Below are 17,463 nucleotides of genomic sequence, written 5' to 3'. Positions count from 1 at the left end.
TAGTGTCATTAGATATGCATGTGTACACGCGCGCGCACGTCTATCCATCCATTTATCTATAAGCTATCTATCTCAATGTTGTAAGTTGGAGTGGGATAGCCAATTGGAAATGTAAAGCTTGCCATGGATTATACTGAATGAGCAATAGAGGATATGACTTGAATGGATCCACCACATGTTGAGAATTTTACTTTTTCAATGTAATCCTGGAAGAAGACAGACATTGATATTTATAACCTTCTGTAGCTGTTTGACATCCTAAAATTTCTAGAGATTGTTTTCCTACATCTTAATCACTCTTTCTTGAAGTAGACGTGGGTTTCTTTGAAATCAATATGCTTACCTTAAAATGTCCATATGACAGGCAACGAGATGTTGAAGTCCTTCGGATTAAGTGGTCTCGGATTCAGCAGGAAGTTTTCAGTGGTCAATGAGTGAGTCATGGTAAATTTGAACTATCTTTTTCCATATTTTGGCACTTTGCATTACTAAGTGATTCAGGTAAGATCTTGTGATTGATGGAAGGTGAGAATTTTCTCCTCATTTTAAGATTTAAGACAGCAAACTTCATACTGTCCCCCCAACCAACCCCTTTCGGTTGGAACAAAGTTTTAGGTAGCGAAGTTGTTCGCAATCAAGATCAGAGGATGAGGGACAAAATGGTTACCTCGTGTAGTGCTGAAGCTTGTGGTCTTCAGGATATTTTATATTTTTTGTTCTGGAAAGTTAAATGACTGATCTATCTTATCAGGTCTTGTGTGGCTTTGTATAATTGGGATTGTTATTCTCAAGATTCAGCAAGTGTTCCAGTAATTTGATTTGGATTTTTCAAAATTTTGGGCATTATTTCTTCAGTAATTAAGAAAATGTGCGTGGTTCCTTTGTGTTTGTGTGCGAACTTATACTGATGTCTTGGTGTACTATTAACGAATATAATAGATTTGATACTAGAGATATAGTTGCATATCCATTACATCCTATTAAGCATGTATACTTTTGAAAGGGAGTCATATTAATATATTATATGTCTCGTACGCGGATGCTCCTGGGTAGGCTTATTTGTGTTCAATACTTCTTAAAGAAATCCATTACTTGAAATAAATGTTTTAATTTCACCCCACATACCGATTACTTCTCAGATACTCTTGGACATGTGTACAACATATATTCAACATTTTAAACCAGCATTTTTGTAGTATAATATCATGATATAATTGTTAGGAAAATAAAACAACTAGAACAGATCCATTTGAGATGGTTGGGCCTGTACTTAAGACGATTATAACAGGTGGCTGCCTACCATGGTGTTGGGGGTCCAAATCCCTCCTCGCCAACAACCGGACCAAAAGGGAAGGACCTTTCCCTCTGAGGGTAGGGAAATCATGATGATAGCGGACCAAAAGCTATGGAACTTCAAACAACTGATTATTTTTTAGAATGGAAGGTTGATATTATACTAAGGAAAATCATGATGAATTTTGTTTACTTGATCATGTTGATGCAACATAACCATTTTTTTCTCTTATGAATTGTAATATTATTAGTTAGAAGTATATAATAATTTAATTGTTTAGCAAAAAAAATGGTTATGTTGCATCAGTATAAAACTGAATCTGAAATGAATACTGGAACTGAAATAACATAAAACTACAAAAGTAGCTCAATTTCACAATACAACTCCAATATGATAAGTGTACAAAAGTAGGAATGAACAGCACTTAATCCTGCTGACTGACTTTGAAAGACAGTCATTAAAAATACTATAAACTAAAAATTTACAAAAAAAATTATACGTTATAGTAGCAAAAAGGAATTAAGATATGGGTTAAGCAAGACATACCATTATTTTAGTGTAACAAAACTTTTTATGATAGTCTGGGACATCTGGCCAAGTCTCATAGCATAGTGGTATATGTTCTCGAGCAATCATCCCAAGCTCTCTCTCCCAAACATCTGAATTTTCCTCCACCGGTTTCAAATAACCGTCTGTAAACTTAATCGGAACAATCCCCCCATTGCGCTTTTTAATGTCAATTTTTTTTTTGTTTACAGCTTTGCCACGCCTCTTGACATTTCTTGATGAACCTGAAAAATGAATTCATGAGAGTAACACGTAGGAGTATTTTGGGACCAAGTTCAAATGTAAAGACAAGTTTAGCAAATGTAAAGATCATAAAAAAATCACCTTCCACTGCTGGCTGTGGCTGTGGCTGGGAAGATGCATTAATGTTTTGGGCAAGGTCATTGTTGGATCTCAAGGACCGACGATTGGACGCCATAGTAGATTATAGCAATAAGAGAATCAAATCTTTTATAACATGTTTTGAAACAAATAAATTAGAAAATAAAAATTAAGTGGCAAAGGAAAGTATCAAAATAGCCAAACAATAGACAATTAAAAGAACGAAAAAGAGATTAATAATAACTCAAAAAAATAAAACACATATTCTAAAAGTCAAAGCTAAGTACTGAAGACAAATTTAACCAATTTCAACATTTCAATTTGCATGTGTTCAATTTTTAAACAGAAAAAAAAAATATATTTAACATTTAATCCAAATCACTATCATCTTCTTCTTCATCATCTGAATTGTCTTCAATCAAGATTTCATCATCATTGTCAAAACAGTCAATTTCATGATGAGATTCTTCATTACTTTGTAGAATTATTTCAGCATCAAGACTTTCAACCTCCAAGCCATCCCTATTCAAAGTTGGTGGATCTATGTCAAAGTTGGTCGCCTCAACAACCTTATCCACAATGCATGGTTCATCCTCTTGATATGTTGTAGCATACATTCCATCCTCAACTCTACTGTTATCCTCCACTTCGGGAACGTCATATGAGCTTCTATGTGTTATATCTTGAATGACCTCCCACGTGCCTCGTAATTTGGTGTCTTTGACAAAAAAGGCTTGTTTTGCTTGATTTGCCAACACAAAAGGCTCATCTTTGTACCATTTACGGGCTACATTTACACTCTTGAAATAAGTATCCCTCTTAATACCTGTCCTTGTGTTGAACCAATCACATTTGAATAGGATTACCCGTCTCTTAAGAGGATATTGTAACTCAATGACATCTGTCAAGACACCATAGTAATCAACATCCTCTGTTTTGACTAACACACCACTATTCTGAGTTTTTCGATTTTTCTCCCTTTCCTTTGTATGAAACCTGACCCCATTTACAATGCAACCAGAATATCGATTTATCCGAAAATCAGGTCCACAAGCTAATGAATACAGGTCATCACTAATTTCTAACTCTTGATAATGACGCTCTTCCTTTATCTATTAAAAAAAATTAGAACATTAAATAAATGCATACAGATACCACATTTAAAACAAATAATAGGGATATGAAGTACATTAAGGACTTACTCGTGTTCCCAACCATCTCGAAAATTCTTTTACGTGTCTTAATGGTACATTATCCTTGTTTTCATTCTCGAGTTCAGCCTTGTGTGCACTAAACAATTAAGTGATATTATGATACATTTCAAAATTTATAAATAAAGTATTAAAAACATAGAGAATATATAACTTACACTGCATATGAAGCAATTTCTGCGCAGTTATTTAACACGTAAAATTTAGCCTTTTGCATGCTTTCAATATCCAGTATCTCTAAACTTCCAGCCCCTAAAGGACGAACCACTTGCCTGAGCTCTGAAAAAGTGGACCAATTGGTGCAATAGTCGCCCTCGTAATTTCTTTCTTCTCGATTGAATCGTGTCTCAATCCCTTGAAGAAACCTTGAGCAAAATGTGACGCATTCATTGTCCACATAAGCTTCAGCGATGGACCCTTCAGGACGTGCTTTATTACGCACGTAAGACTTGAGAGTACGTAAAAATCTACATAAAAATTAAAATATTACGAAATCATGATGTCTAGTTTAATGTTTCCAAAATATTTTTTTGTATTACAAATGTATAGTACCTTTCAATAGGGTACATCCATCGATATTGTGCAGGTCCTGCAATGATGGCCTCGCGTGGCAAATGCAGAGCTAAGTGCACCATTATGTCAAAAAATGATGGAGGAAATATCATTTCTAACTTGCATAATATGATAGCAATATCCCTTTCCAATACCTCTAAGACATCTAGTTTAAGGGTCCGACAACACAACTCCTTAAAAAATAAACCAAGCTCTGTTATCGCATTACAAACATCATCGGGCAACAATCCTCGTATAGCTAGAGGGAGGAGACGCTGTAAGAGTACATGCGAATCATGACTTTTCAATCCAGATATCTTACCTTCATTGACATTCACACATCGACTTATGTTTGATGCATAGCCATCTGGGAACTTCACTAACTTCAACCAATCACACAATTGCCTTTTTTCATCCTTTGACAATGTGTAATGCGCAAGTGGCATCTCAAATTTCTCACCATTACGCCTAAGATGAAGTTCTTTTCTAATTCCCATTGCTTCTAAATCCAACCGACTTTTGAATGAGTCCTTCGTCTTTCCTTCGATGTTCATTAATGTCCCTAACACATTATCACATATGTTTTTCTCTATGTGCATAACATCTAAGTTGTGTTGCAACAAAAGTGTTCTCCAATAAGGCAATTCAAAGAATATACTTTTCTTTGTCCAATTAAGTTCCTTCTTCTCACGAGTCCGCTTCTTATTGTTTGGTCCCTTTCCGAATCTAACCTCGGGTAGGAGATTAAATTGTTCCAGAATATCATCACCCGTCAACTGCTTTGGTGGCTCTCTGTCTTCTTTCTTGCCATTAAATTGTTTGAAACGCTTCCTGTAAGCATGATTGGACGACAAAAATATACGAGCTCCCAAATAACATATCTTCTGCCCGTGACTCAAATAACAAGAACATGTGTCTTTATTACAATTTGGACACGCCAAAAAACCCTTTGTCATCCATCCGGATGCCATTGCATAAGCGGGAAAGTCATGTATAGTCCAAATCAACCCTGCATGCAGCTTAAAGTTTGATTTATTGTAGGCATCATATGTCATCACACCATCTATCCATAATTCTTTTAACTCATCAATTAACGGTCGCAGATACACATCAATGTCATTACCAGGTGATTTAGGACCAGGAATAAGTAATGACATAAACATATATGGTTCCTTCATACACATCCAAGGTGGCAAATTGTAGGGCACAATAATTACAGGCCACACACTATAAGCATTACTCATGTTACCAAATGGATTGAATCCATCACATGCTAACCCAAGACGAACATTACGAGGATCCGCAGCAAACCAACTATTCTTATTGTCAAATTCCTCCCAAGCTTTTGAATCGGCTGGATGTCTCAACAAATTTGTCTCTTTGACATGTTTCTCCTTGTGCCAACGCATGTCTATAGCTGTATCCCTATGCATAAACAACCATTGAAGCCTTTGTTTTAAAGGAAAGTACCGAAGAACTTTTTGAGGAATCTTTTTTCCTTTACCTTCTCGAGACTTATACCTCGACTCACCACATTGTGGACAACATTCTTTACCTTCATTCTCCTTCCAGAATAAAGTACAATCATTTTTACATGCATGGATCGGTTCATATCCAAGACCTAAATCACGCAACAAGGTTTTGGTCTCATAATAGGACTTTGGCAACGTGTTGTCATCGGGAAGCAATTCCTTTAGCACCTTAAGCAACATGTCAAAACATTTGTTGGTCATTCGGCTTGTAACTTTCACATGGAACAACTTCAAAATTGCTGACAACTTAGATTGTTTTTTACAACCTGGCCACAATTCGCATTGTGCGTCATTTAGCAATCTATCAAAACTTCCTCCTATATCAACTTCAGGCGAATCTTCTTGTTGTTCTACATTGGTGAACATACCCATCCGTACATTATCCAACAAATCAAATACATTGTCTTCATTTCTACCTTCATCATTAGCATTATCCCCATGTTCGGCATTAACATTAGCTTCTGCATTAACATTAGCAGTGGTGTTAACATTAGCCTCCCCATGCCATATCCAATTAGTATACTCCTTGTACATCCCACACTTATATAGATGAGTCTCAACCTCCTCAATTGCAATATAGTCACCATTTTTACAGCGACGACACGGACATTTGATCCTACCTAGCCCATCTGTATGTCTTTTAGCAAACTTAATGAAGTCTCTTATGCCTTTATGATACTCTTTACTACCCCTGGTGTGATGATGAATCCAAGCCTTATCCATGTAACTGGTAAAATAAATAAATTCAAGTATAGATATAATATAATTAATGCAAGTTAAATATAAACACAAATTAAATACATAAATAAAATAAAAAAGAAAGGAGAGAGAGAGAGACCTCATTGAGAACACTGAAACAATAAAGAGAGAGTAAAACAAGTCTCTAAGAATATACATGCATACATTGCATAATTATGAATGTCAAAGGGAATTTGGGGGGAAAACAATAATCCTTACAGAAGCTTTATCACATGTGCTGAATCCTACACCAATGGCAATAACTGGAAGGCCTGTCAGAAAATATAGTCACTACATGTTAGTAAGAATACATGAGAAAACATCACAGTTCAATCGGTTTCATTTTTATAAACAACTTTAATTACCAAGATATACAGACAAGAAACATAAATGCTGGAAATGAGATTAATCTAGATCAAGAATAAGCACCTCTCTGATGTACAAATCAATAAGAACAATGGGGGGAATTTGGTTTCTAGAAACATAAAAGTAAAAATTACTTTGACAGAAAATCAGGACTTCTCTTGTTTTGAATATTGACCAAGACCACAGTAGATTATATAACCACCTACATATTCTCTCAGTACATTTTATTTTATATATTTTTTAGTATTAATACAAGACTTGATGATTTTAGGTGGGAAAGGGCTTGTCCAAGGATGAGAAGGCTCAAAAACTAGCAGTCAGACATTAAATTAAAGCTGTAAGCAGAATACCCATTCTATATTTTTGTTATTTCTGTTCCAACACATTAAGAGTCAAAACACTTCATTTTTCCATGAATTATCAGGGTCTAACAAAAATTTATTTGACACATTGTTCATGATTTGAAAACTTACGCTAACCTTTTAAGAAATTAGGTAGTTTAAGCCAAGTTCCTAAGGCTACACTTGCCCGGTATCGTTCCTAACTGGTAACGGTTAATTATGAGAAATCTGAGTCTTTATTTTAGCCCATGATCAGATATTCAATAGAAAGATCAGATTCACAGGAAGAAATAATAATAGTGATAATAATAATAATAATAATAATAATAATAATTGTGGGTTGGAAGCTTTATATTCTTGGGAAATCTTAAACTAATTCTTCAAAAATTAAAAATTATCATCCAAAATGAAGACTCTCTAGGAACCACTAAATCAGAACCACCTTTAAAAATTACCAATCAACAGCTTGCCTCTAAACCAACCAGTCCAGCCATATCAAGCTCGCCTAATGATGATTCTAGCAAACAACCAGACAACTGGAGTAGATCATATAACTATGTTTATATAAATTTCTTACTCTATATCATAATTAATCAGAGCACCAATGTTGACACAAGTACTGCATACAAACATATATAATACAAATATAGGCATAAAAGTTTGTGTGCCCCAAATCCCAATAAGATCTAAATCCACCAGTGTAGAATTCTCAAAAACACACATATGATTCATGATTTGAAAATTAGGGAAAATTTATCAAAAGTGTGGACGCCATTAAAGAAATTACGCACACAATAACCATACGATTGATTGCAAAAACTTACGGATAATTGTCGATTTCAATCACCGATCGAGAGATAGAGAGAGTGAGCTCTGATTGACACGAGAGAGATTAGAAGCAGCAAAAAAGGAGACCTTCCAAATTCAATCGATCCTCCGATCACTATGCTTCTTAGCTCCGATTGACACGAGAGAGGTTTTTCGTATGTGTATCGCTTCACGCCGAGAAGAGTGTGGCAAGCCGAACCCGCATGAAGTAGCTGCAACTGGTGCGGCGTCGTCGGTTGTACAGAGAAAGTATATGAGGGAGAGAGATGAGAAGCCGAATTGGCCAACGTGAGATAATTGCAACTGGCCGGTGCGGCGTCTGCTGTACAGAGAGTAGATAGATGATAAATGTTTAGGTTAAGTTATATAGTGATAGAAATGAGAATGACAGAGACAAAGAGTGGGTTTACAACTTTACAAATACCCAAAACGGTGTAGTATGGAAATTTTTTAATATTTTGCACATGGGAAAATTGGAATTAGGGAGGGAGGAAATCAAGCGCCAAAATTTCCCAGCAGCCAAAATTTCCCACCAAAATAATTCCCGGTTATTTTTTAGCTCATTTGGGACAGTAAGTATGTTGGCGTCCCAAAAAAGCAGGATCATTTGAGACAATTATTAAGCTGTCCCAAATGATCTGTCCCAAGAGCCTCATTTTCCCACCAAAAATATTCCCGGTCATTTTTTTTTCTCATTTGGGACGGTAGATATTTCATTTGGGACGGTAGATATATTATTGTCCCAAAAACTAGGCTCATTTGAGACAATTTTTGAACCGTCCCAAATAATCCGTCCCAAAAGCCTCCTTTTCTTGTAGTGTTGTCAAAGTTCAGCGTATGATGCAGAACCACACACCATACAAGTCTCCCTAAATTTCCCTTGATAGTGACCGTGGACACGGATTTTATTACTCCAAAAGATTATACATAATTGGGATTATAACCTAAAAATGAAAGAGGAATATATGACCAAGCAGCACATACTGTTTGTATGATAGTAAGCAAAAGCAATACAAAGGCTGCAAGAAACGAAATGAGTGCCCACGGACTATTGAAATAATCACGCCTTAACTTCGCCATCCATCTGTGTCGACGTTTCCAGCAATGCATACTCACATTATTGAAAATGTTACCATAGTTGAAATAACTCATATCGAAGGTGATATTTTAGCAAAGCTTGTTGAACATGGTGGAAACCACAGCATCATCACCCAGCCAGTTTGTAATAATTCCTTCACGACGCAGTAAACTAGTGTCCGAAGGGATGTCAATGGGAAAATCCATGAAGATGCAATAACTGGTGATATAGCAAAACACTAAAATCATCACCATACTGTTCGTGCGCAATGAGGTTTCTGAAGAGGGACTCTGTTCGATCAGCAATGGTCAAATGTGGGATTCTAATTGTGCCATTAGAGTATGTAATATCAAACATGTTCCTGCCTTCAGCTTTCTTGAACTTAATTCCGCCCTTTTGAAGTTGAGATGCACATTGTATGCTCCTCCATTCACTTCTCCTTATTTCCCGGTTTCTTCCCGTTTCAAGTCGAGGGCATCTACTACCGTGTAGAAAACCGAGTAAATGTTGGGCTTCATGAAGAGAACTGATCGTGTCAAATCTAGGCTCGCCTAGATGACCTAAAAATGTCTCAAAGAACAATAATGCAATCAAAATGAACATTTCTGGATCTGGACCCTCAATCAAATCATATAATTTGAGAAGAACGAAAAAAGGAAGGTGATTTTCGAATAAGATCAAATCAAGTCTTAAGCAGTTGCCCATCCAACCTATTCCAAAAATAGGGTCATTGTCATCTCTTCTAACCATGCCTAACGACTTCAGAAACAGTTCAATGATGAAGCAACCATCAAGAAGCATCATATGCACAAATTCGTCTGAAGCAAGGCCTGTAGGTTCTGCATAACATTTACGTGCCTTTTCCTCCAGTTCCCTCATTGCAGTTACGTATCCCTCTGCGCTTTTCTCCTCCTTTCGTAGAAGAAGTGATTTTAGGTACTGTAGTTTAAACTCTTCCATCCCTTGGAGTTTTAGGTTTTTCTTGGTGGTAAGGACCAATTGCAAGAATTGATGGTTCATATGCTTCTGGACTTACCTTACGTAGTTTTTCATGCACTTTGAAGATGCAACGCTCACGAGGCAAATCAGAATGACCAGCAAGCTTTTCATCGATATTAATGGTGACATGTTCTACTCTGCAATTAGATTCCATGTTCTACAATTCTGTGTTCAATATACAAAATGCCTATTATTATCAAGATATAATAGAATTCTCATGCTTGAACTAAGGCATGTAGCCTTCATTTAGTTGGACATCTTTATATCAGCCCCACACTTCTTGTTATACCAGATATCATTTTTCCATTTCAAACAAGTAAAGATCCTAGTGAACAATTTTTAGACTGATGCTATACTCATGGAAAACATTTCTGATTGGGTTATTAGTCCAATTAATGTGTGCATTCTGTTATGCTGCATTTGGTGTGCAGGAATGAAATGGAACAGTCATTCTTATTCTATTGTTTGGTTACAAATATGAAATCAATAAGAATGGACTAACGTAAAATTTAGAAAAGAATGAATTTCAAATTGCATTCTCCAAAATACCCTTTTAGTGATAAATAATTTTAATTGACAAAATAACATTTTTCTATATATATTTTTAAAAGAAATAGCGGCAAGTGTTATATGTAGATTTAACACCTTTCTATGACATAACGTGTTTTAAAGTTGTGATTGCCGTGAACCTACCAGAATTTCGGAGTTAAATGTGCTTAAGGATTGGTGACCCTCTGGGAATTAAATCTCTAGTTCGGGTGAGCCAAAAGCGAACAATATTATGTCCGAATAGGATAAGTGTCATTATAGAGTAGTGGTGTGGATGGTGGTGGCGGAAGGCAGCAGGGTGTTAGTAGAAGGCGATAGTGGTGGTGATGGAAGTCGATGGCCGTAGCAGTGGAGGTGGCGTTAGTGGTAGAGGTGGAGGTGGCGGCGGCAATGGTAGAAGGTAGTGGTGGTGTTGGTGATGGAAGTTGGTGGTGGTGGAGGTGGAGGTGGTGGTTGTGGTGGAGGTGGTGATGAAAGTCAGTAGCAGTAGTGGTGGAGTTGGCAGTGAAAAACAGTGGTGGCGGCGACAGTGTGATGGTGGTAGAAGGAAGCTATAGTGGTGGCAGTGATGATGATAATGATGGTGGTGGAAATGGTAGAATGTTGCAATGGTGGTAGAAGGTGGTAGTGATGGTGAATGAGGTGGCAATGGTGGTGGTAGTGGTGACGTTGGTGGAAGGCAGTGGAGGTGACAATGGCTAAAGGCAGTGGAGATGACAGCGGTGTGTTGGTTGAAGGTGGCAACAATGGTGGTGGTGACAGTGACAGTGGTGAAAGGTAATGAAGGTGGTGGTGGTCATAAAAGTCGACGGTGGTTGTGGTGGAAGGTGGTGTTGATAGTGGTTTTTGACTTGGAGCATGAGGATTTTTGGGAACTTTATTTTTTTAAAAAAAATTACTTGGAAATGGAATGGCCATTCCAAAGGTTTAGTTGTGGAATGGATTTTCATTTTAATGAATGACCATTCCCACTTTAAATTACTTACCAAACACAAGAATGGTTAGAATGAGCATTTCATTCCATTTCATTCCCGCACACCAAACATAGTATTAGAGTTTTGAATGATTAAAATACTTTTTTAAGTAAAATTTATTTTAAAGGTTAAATTCACAAAACTCCCATGCACTTTCATTTTTAACACTTTATCACTGTATTATAAAAACTCATATACAAAAAATATAACATAACACTATATGATCAATTATACTAAAATTTGAAAATAAATAAAACTATCTAAATACATTACATTATAATAAATTAATTACTATATATGAAATATATTATTTAATAAATAATTTTTTTTAGAAAATAATATACCTATATAACACACAATATATAAGAAAACTTTTATTTTAATTAAGTATTATAAAAATATTTATAATATATTATACAATAAATATATAAATAAACTATATAATATGAAATAGTAGTCAAATATTTGTGTATAGTATGTATCATGAAATAATAGTCAAATACCTCCCTGATATTAAAAAAAAAAAAACCCTATATTTTATAAATGGAGCAAATAAAAACAATTCTTCAATTTGAAGACTAAAATACCAAAAATGCCTTTAAGACAAAATAATAATAATAAATTTAAATAAAACTAAAAATAAAATTAAAGTAAAGAATAAATAAAATAAAATAAAATAAATAAGGAGATTTTGTAAAGAATATATGAAACCCAAAAAATTTAATTTTAATTATTTATTTATTTATTAGTAAATTTTATTCATTTATTATTTTTATTTTTATTCGTTGATCAACTCCCAAAAAGTGACTGAGTGTCAGTAATACCCATATATTTAAAATAATAAATTATATTGTATTTTTTAAAAGGGAGGGATAAAATTGTCATTTAAAAAATTTGATCAATTGGTATGCCATCAAATCTCAGAGAAGGTCAAAGTATTAAATGTTGAACGGTCTATTCGTCTACTCGTATATAATTTGTCCAAATTTCAAATAAGGTCAGTGCAACTTATTTAGAAAAAAATAAGTAATATATGGTGGTAATTTATTTTAGGTGGGCATGATGTCAAATTTCACAAAAATAGCTTTAAAAAAGTCACTTTGTTTTTTACTACAAAAATAAGGAATGAATTAAAAGTTTTCGAATAGATGGAGTTCCACGTTACATACTGTTTAAGATTTTACATGTTGGACGTTTTGGTAAGATATGTAGTATACCTGTTCTGTGTGTGACTGTGTGCGTCTATGCTAAACAGGGGAAGAATACTACAAATGCTAATATAAAACCAATAGGATATTGAACTTACAGGATGCAAATCTCTGTATTCATCCACGCCAAACTCGATATCTGACACTTGTATGCGAAGGGGAAAGAACACAAGAAATGTTAATATAAAGCAGATGACGCGTCTTCGTACAATTCAATTATTTTGAGTGGAAAAATGAGCGGTGGAGCAGAGAAGAAGAGTCAAATTCATTACATTAAAACAGTTAGTAGAAGCATACGCGTTTTAGTACAATTGACTAGAGGTGACACTTTTTTATTTTTTATTTATTTATTTTTTTTCCCTGACTATTTACTAACTCGCACAAACTTTGGTTTGGTAGATACTTTTTTAAAAGAGTACCACTGCGTTATTGACGTAACGAAGCTAAAAAGATAAATAAATCTCTCTCCAAGATAACATAGCAAAATCTTTAAAAGCTAGTACCATTCAACGAGAGCTTGTATTTCTACAACCAGCTTCTCCACTCTACCTAATATCAGGACTTTTTTAAGGATGATTTTCCCATCTAGAGGGATAATAGGCCAACCTGTTGCCCCCATATTTGTTCCTATTTTGCACATAGGATTTATCGGCCCATTTATTCGTTGCAATAAGACTAGCACAAATCTCCTGAATTCGTGTAATCTATTGGAGCGCAACAATGGTGTCACACTTATTTTTTGATAGTTAAATCGTTTTGCAGGGCAAATTCTGATGAAGCGTTGAGGAGGCTGATTGACATTCTAAAATATAGGCTTCATGGCAAGCCATACGCCACTAATTTCTCCAGGATCTCGGGTTCAATTTGTCAATGAAAACAAACCAAGCAAGCATTGTCCAAAATGTAATCAGATAAGTTTTCGAGAAAAATTGGAGGGGTCACAATAATCCCACTTAAAACCCAGTCTCCTCAGACAACAGTATTGTTGATTGACAAGACTTTCTTAGACACTGTCTTTTTGAACAGTACTGTAAACACGAACAAACATGCACATAGCCACAAGGCAATAATTTGACATGGTTCGGCCAATTATGCCCCCACAGTGCACACAAAAAATTCAATATATGTCTTGAATGATTTAGGAAATGTGATCTGAGGCAATAATTTGACATGGTTCGGCCAATTATGCCCCCACAGAGCACACGAAAAATTATGTCTTGAATGATTTAGGAAATGTGAGTCAGATCTCACAAACATACATGCCGTGTATCTTTTATATGTCTTGCTCATTCTTTCAAAACACCTCCATAATAATTATTATTATTAGTTTCTTCTTTGGCTATTCACTTGTACTCCACTTCATGCTTTGCATTTGGTCCCCTTCAATAGGCAAGGCAATCCTTGCCATTTTCCAACTTGGAGCCATTCTCTCTCTCTCTCTCAACTCTTCTCCCTTTATGTTAGGGTTTTCGAGAGCCGCCTTTCCTTTTTCCCACCAGCGCGTGTAGTTTCGACGGCGATTCTCACTCATCCAGCTTCAACGATCTAGTGATTTCATGTTTACGAAGGGCAAGGGAGGTTCTGTGAGAGTTGTTGAACCGAGTTTCAACATAATCCTCGCTACGTTGAGGTCCTCTGTTTATCAGAGTTTAGGGTTGTATCTAAGATAGTGTGATTTTTTTGAGATGGATTACATCTCTTCTTCAGTCCATCGGTCTTGTAGGTTGTATGGACCGAGGACACCATGTGCGCGGAGGCTTGTTCATTTGCAATCGTTGCGTCTTGGCGAATTTGATACCCGATTTGTGCCAAACTTTCCTTTTGATTTGGGTAATGCTCTAATCTCCTTTGTTTCTTATTTAACTCTCATTTTTGCTCTGTGTTTTTTGGCTTTTAGATGTCAGTGCTTGGCTTCAATGATACTTTGCGTTGCGGTTGTCTCCATGACTTTTGGGTTCATGGCTATTAATTATTTCTTGTACTATTCTTGTGGGAATCAAGGACGACTTTTTGTTCTTCGGGGTCGACGACGGAGATGGATCTTTTTGACTGATCCTTTCTGGAGTTTATTTTTATGGAGCAATTTGCGATGGGAGGTTGATCTAAAGCATCTGCGCACAGTGTTGGAGTCCTAAGTCTCTGATGCTTGCGCTGATGTGCTCAGTGGTTCATTGATGGGTCGGCTCAGACGATCGCTCTGTGGTTCTTCAGGTGGTGCTATCTTAACGTTATGGTTGACGTTTAGGTCCGCTATTTTCGATGCTCTAGTTTTGATTGTTGGGGGCCAGGTGCTTGACTAAGCTTACCTTTGGTGTAGTAAGGCAGTACAGATATATGTTTGTGGATGTTTATACTTTCAATTTCACTGGCACATGCTGAATGTTGTTGTTGTCAAGGTTGCGATCTTGACATTAGTGGGTGTCGTTTGGTGATTAATGAGGTTATGTGATGTGCCTGTGGTTCTATGTCCTTACTCTTATAAATGCCGTATAGCATGACGATTTGTTTGTTAGGGTGAAAAAATAATAATAATAAAAAAATTAAAAAAAAAAAAAAACTTGGAGCCGAAATTAATGGTGGACTTCTTGGGAGCTGCCTCAATTGTCAACATTCACTGCCTCAATTGAGGACTTATTATATGTGAAACATGCAAACTGGCGGGTGATATCATGCTGGATAAAAGTGAGCCACCAACAACCGATCTGTGGGCCCTTTTGTTCATTGAGACAAAGAAGATTTGAAGATTCACATGAGATTCGGGAATTTTCACGTGTTGTTACGGAATAAAAAAGAGGTACTCCTTCCTTTCAAAATTAATATTCAATTTTTAATTTTTGGCTGTTTTATTAAAAAAATAAAATATGAATTTTTTTTTTTTGATAATATTATCAATTTAATCTTCCTGTATAGAACTTATAAAAAATAAAAATCATCATCCTTTTAGATTTGTTATAAATAAATTTGGCAATTCATTCACTACTAATATAATAAAAAATACGAAATCTTAAAAAGTTACATTCCGGAAAAGAATGTTTATGTTGGGACATAGATAGTATTTGGTTAAAATAAGAAAAAAAAAATTATGAAAAAAAAGCTAAAAGGGTGAAAGTTAATTTTTGTCTACAGGAGTTCAGGTGGGAGATCTTACCTGCCAATATACATTGTGGATTATTTCAAACTACCACGCAATATATGTAATTTGATTCGATGACATAAAGTTTCCTTTTGGTAGAATGAAAATAAAGAGAGGGCTAAAATTCAATGGATTGGATGGAATCAATTGTCAAAGGTGAATGCCAAAGGGGAATTGAGATTTCAATATATACCCACTTCATTACATGGTATGATATTGTCCGCTTTGAGGCTGACCCCGTACGATTTTGCTCTTGAACTTCACCCCAAAAGGCCTCATACCAATTGGAGATGACACACTTACATATAAGCACTTCACCTTTCCCTTTCCCAGGCGATGTGGGACTTGTGCACCTGTAACTTGCCGGTGTGGTAGCCTGACAGTATCTGTTGCACCCGCTCACGGCACACCCACCCATAAGGTCATTACAATCCACCCCCCTTGGAGGCCCGACATCCCCATCGGCACACTTCCGGCTGAGTCAGGCTTTGATATCATTTGTAACGATATATTCCACCACATGGTATGATATTGTCTGCTTTGAGTCTGAGCCAGCACGGTTTTGCTCATAGACTTCACCCCAAAAGACCTCATACCAATTGGAGATGACACACTTACATATAAGCACTTTACCTTTCCCTCTCCTAGGTGATGTGGGACTTATGCACCCGTAACTCGCTAGTGTGGTAGCCTAACAGTGTCTCTTGCACCCGCCCACAGCACACTTGCCCACAAGGTCATCATAGTTTCATTTGGGAAACAAGTGTTGGAAGGATAATGATAACCCTCACCTGGTGAATAACTCCATCCGACCCTAAACTCCTGAAGAGTTCTCTTTATCTACCTCATTTAAGGTAACTCAAAATTTTAACTATATGTAGGTCAATCCACACTAACTCTACTAGTATCGTTCACTATACTATTAGCGAACAAGATTACCCTTGCGCGATCCTTGATTTTCAAGATTCAATACCCTCTTTCTTGGGTATGTTGAAATCTCCTCTACTAGAATCCTCTTCGAACTCCTATTCCTCGTTTGTCTCCTTTATGAGAACAACTGGAACCGTGTTGGTCCCGTTAGGCGGTGACCTAAAACACACTCCTAAACCCTACTTTGGCTTATATTTTTTAAAAGTAGCGCCAACTGAAACGAAACCTTTGATCCCAAGTTCTACTTTTGACAAAGAACTCGATAACGTACTCTTTTACTCATTTAGGTCTGTATCGCTTTCGCCTTGGACCCCATCCTTCTCCTAGTGTCAACCATTCCATAATTCCTCCTAATGAACCGTAAATAGAATACAACAAATACTAATATGGCTCTAAGTTTTAAGAGACGCAACGCGGAAGTTATATAACGAAAGACGCTCCTAAGGATACTAGAACCTGGAGTGCTCTGATACCAACTGTGATACCCCTCGATTCCAGAGCCATGAGTGATCAAGTCCGAGCACAGATCCAAGGGATACCAAACAATCAATATGTAAACAAGTAAGAGTACAAAAGAATTAAAAATAAAATAATATGCTGAAAAGAATTCTAAATATAAAAATCCCCCAAGAATAATAGATTAAGATAAATGAAATCTTTTCAATCCGTACAACTTAGGAATCCATCCAGTGGATCCCTAATAATCCCACATGAAAGTAAATTACAGAATCAAAATCCAAAACTAAAATATAAAAGGAAGTCCTATGTAGTCAGAAGAGTGAGTGACTGTATCTGCTTCATCCCGATCAAGCTCTAAGCCTAGTACTAACGAATACTAGAAA

The 17,463-nt window shown here is 36.2% G+C and overlaps 2 protein-coding genes across 2 annotated transcripts; both read right to left on the bottom strand.

Annotated features, from left to right (window-relative positions):
- Window positions 1-2,550: 2,550 nt before the first annotated feature.
- LOC132273980 (uncharacterized) lies at window positions 2,551-6,200 on the bottom strand. Its single transcript, XM_059775111.1, has 4 exons — window positions 3,946-6,200; window positions 3,552-3,860; window positions 3,385-3,472; window positions 2,551-3,294 (listed from the first exon to the last, which is right to left on the bottom strand). The coding sequence occupies exons 1-4, from the start codon at window positions 6,198-6,200 to the stop codon at window positions 2,551-2,553; spliced, it is 3,396 nt and encodes a 1,131-aa protein (XP_059631094.1).
- A 2,378-nt stretch (window positions 6,201-8,578) lies between these two features.
- LOC132273972 (UPF0481 protein At3g47200-like) lies at window positions 8,579-12,934 on the bottom strand. The gene is made up of 3 exons (XM_059775101.1): window positions 12,657-12,934; window positions 9,027-9,992; window positions 8,579-8,914 (listed from the first exon to the last, which is right to left on the bottom strand). The coding sequence occupies exons 2-3, from the start codon at window positions 9,846-9,848 to the stop codon at window positions 8,672-8,674; spliced, it is 1,065 nt and encodes a 354-aa protein (XP_059631084.1). The 5' UTR covers window positions 9,849-9,992; window positions 12,657-12,934; the 3' UTR covers window positions 8,579-8,671.
- Between the last annotated feature and the right edge of the window lie 4,529 nt (window positions 12,935-17,463).

This window comes from Cornus florida, unplaced genomic scaffold (genome assembly GCF_030987335.1).
Source record: "Cornus florida cultivar Cherokee Brave unplaced genomic scaffold, ASM3098733v1 CherokeeBrave_3.0.0_Hap2_Chr01, whole genome shotgun sequence".
In the NCBI taxonomy this organism is placed as follows: domain Eukaryota; kingdom Viridiplantae; phylum Streptophyta; class Magnoliopsida; order Cornales; family Cornaceae; genus Cornus; species Cornus florida.
This window is presented reverse-complemented; position numbering and strand designations above follow the sequence as displayed.

What these genes read in the sequence shown, in the direction of transcription:
- LOC132273972 (XM_059775101.1), bottom strand. Translation starts at nt 9,848, where the DNA reads ATGAACCATCAATTCTTGCAATTGGTCCTTACCACCAAGAAAAACCTA. An exon ending in TATTGCATCTTCATGGATTT is followed by an intron (nt 8,915 to 9,026) that starts TCCCATTGACAT and finishes CTTTGCTAAAAT; the next exon opens with ATCACCTTCGATATGAGTTA.
- LOC132273980 (XM_059775111.1), bottom strand. Translation starts at nt 6,200, where the DNA reads ATGGATAAGGCTTGGATTCATCATCACACCAGGGGTAGTAAAGAGTAT. An exon ending in GAAATTGCTTCATATGCAGT is followed by an intron (nt 3,473 to 3,551) that starts GTAAGTTATATA and finishes TTAATTGTTTAG; the next exon opens with TGCACACAAGGCTGAACTCG. An exon ending in CGAGATGGTTGGGAACACGA is followed by an intron (nt 3,295 to 3,384) that starts GTAAGTCCTTAA and finishes TTTTTTTAATAG; the next exon opens with ATAAAGGAAGAGCGTCATTA.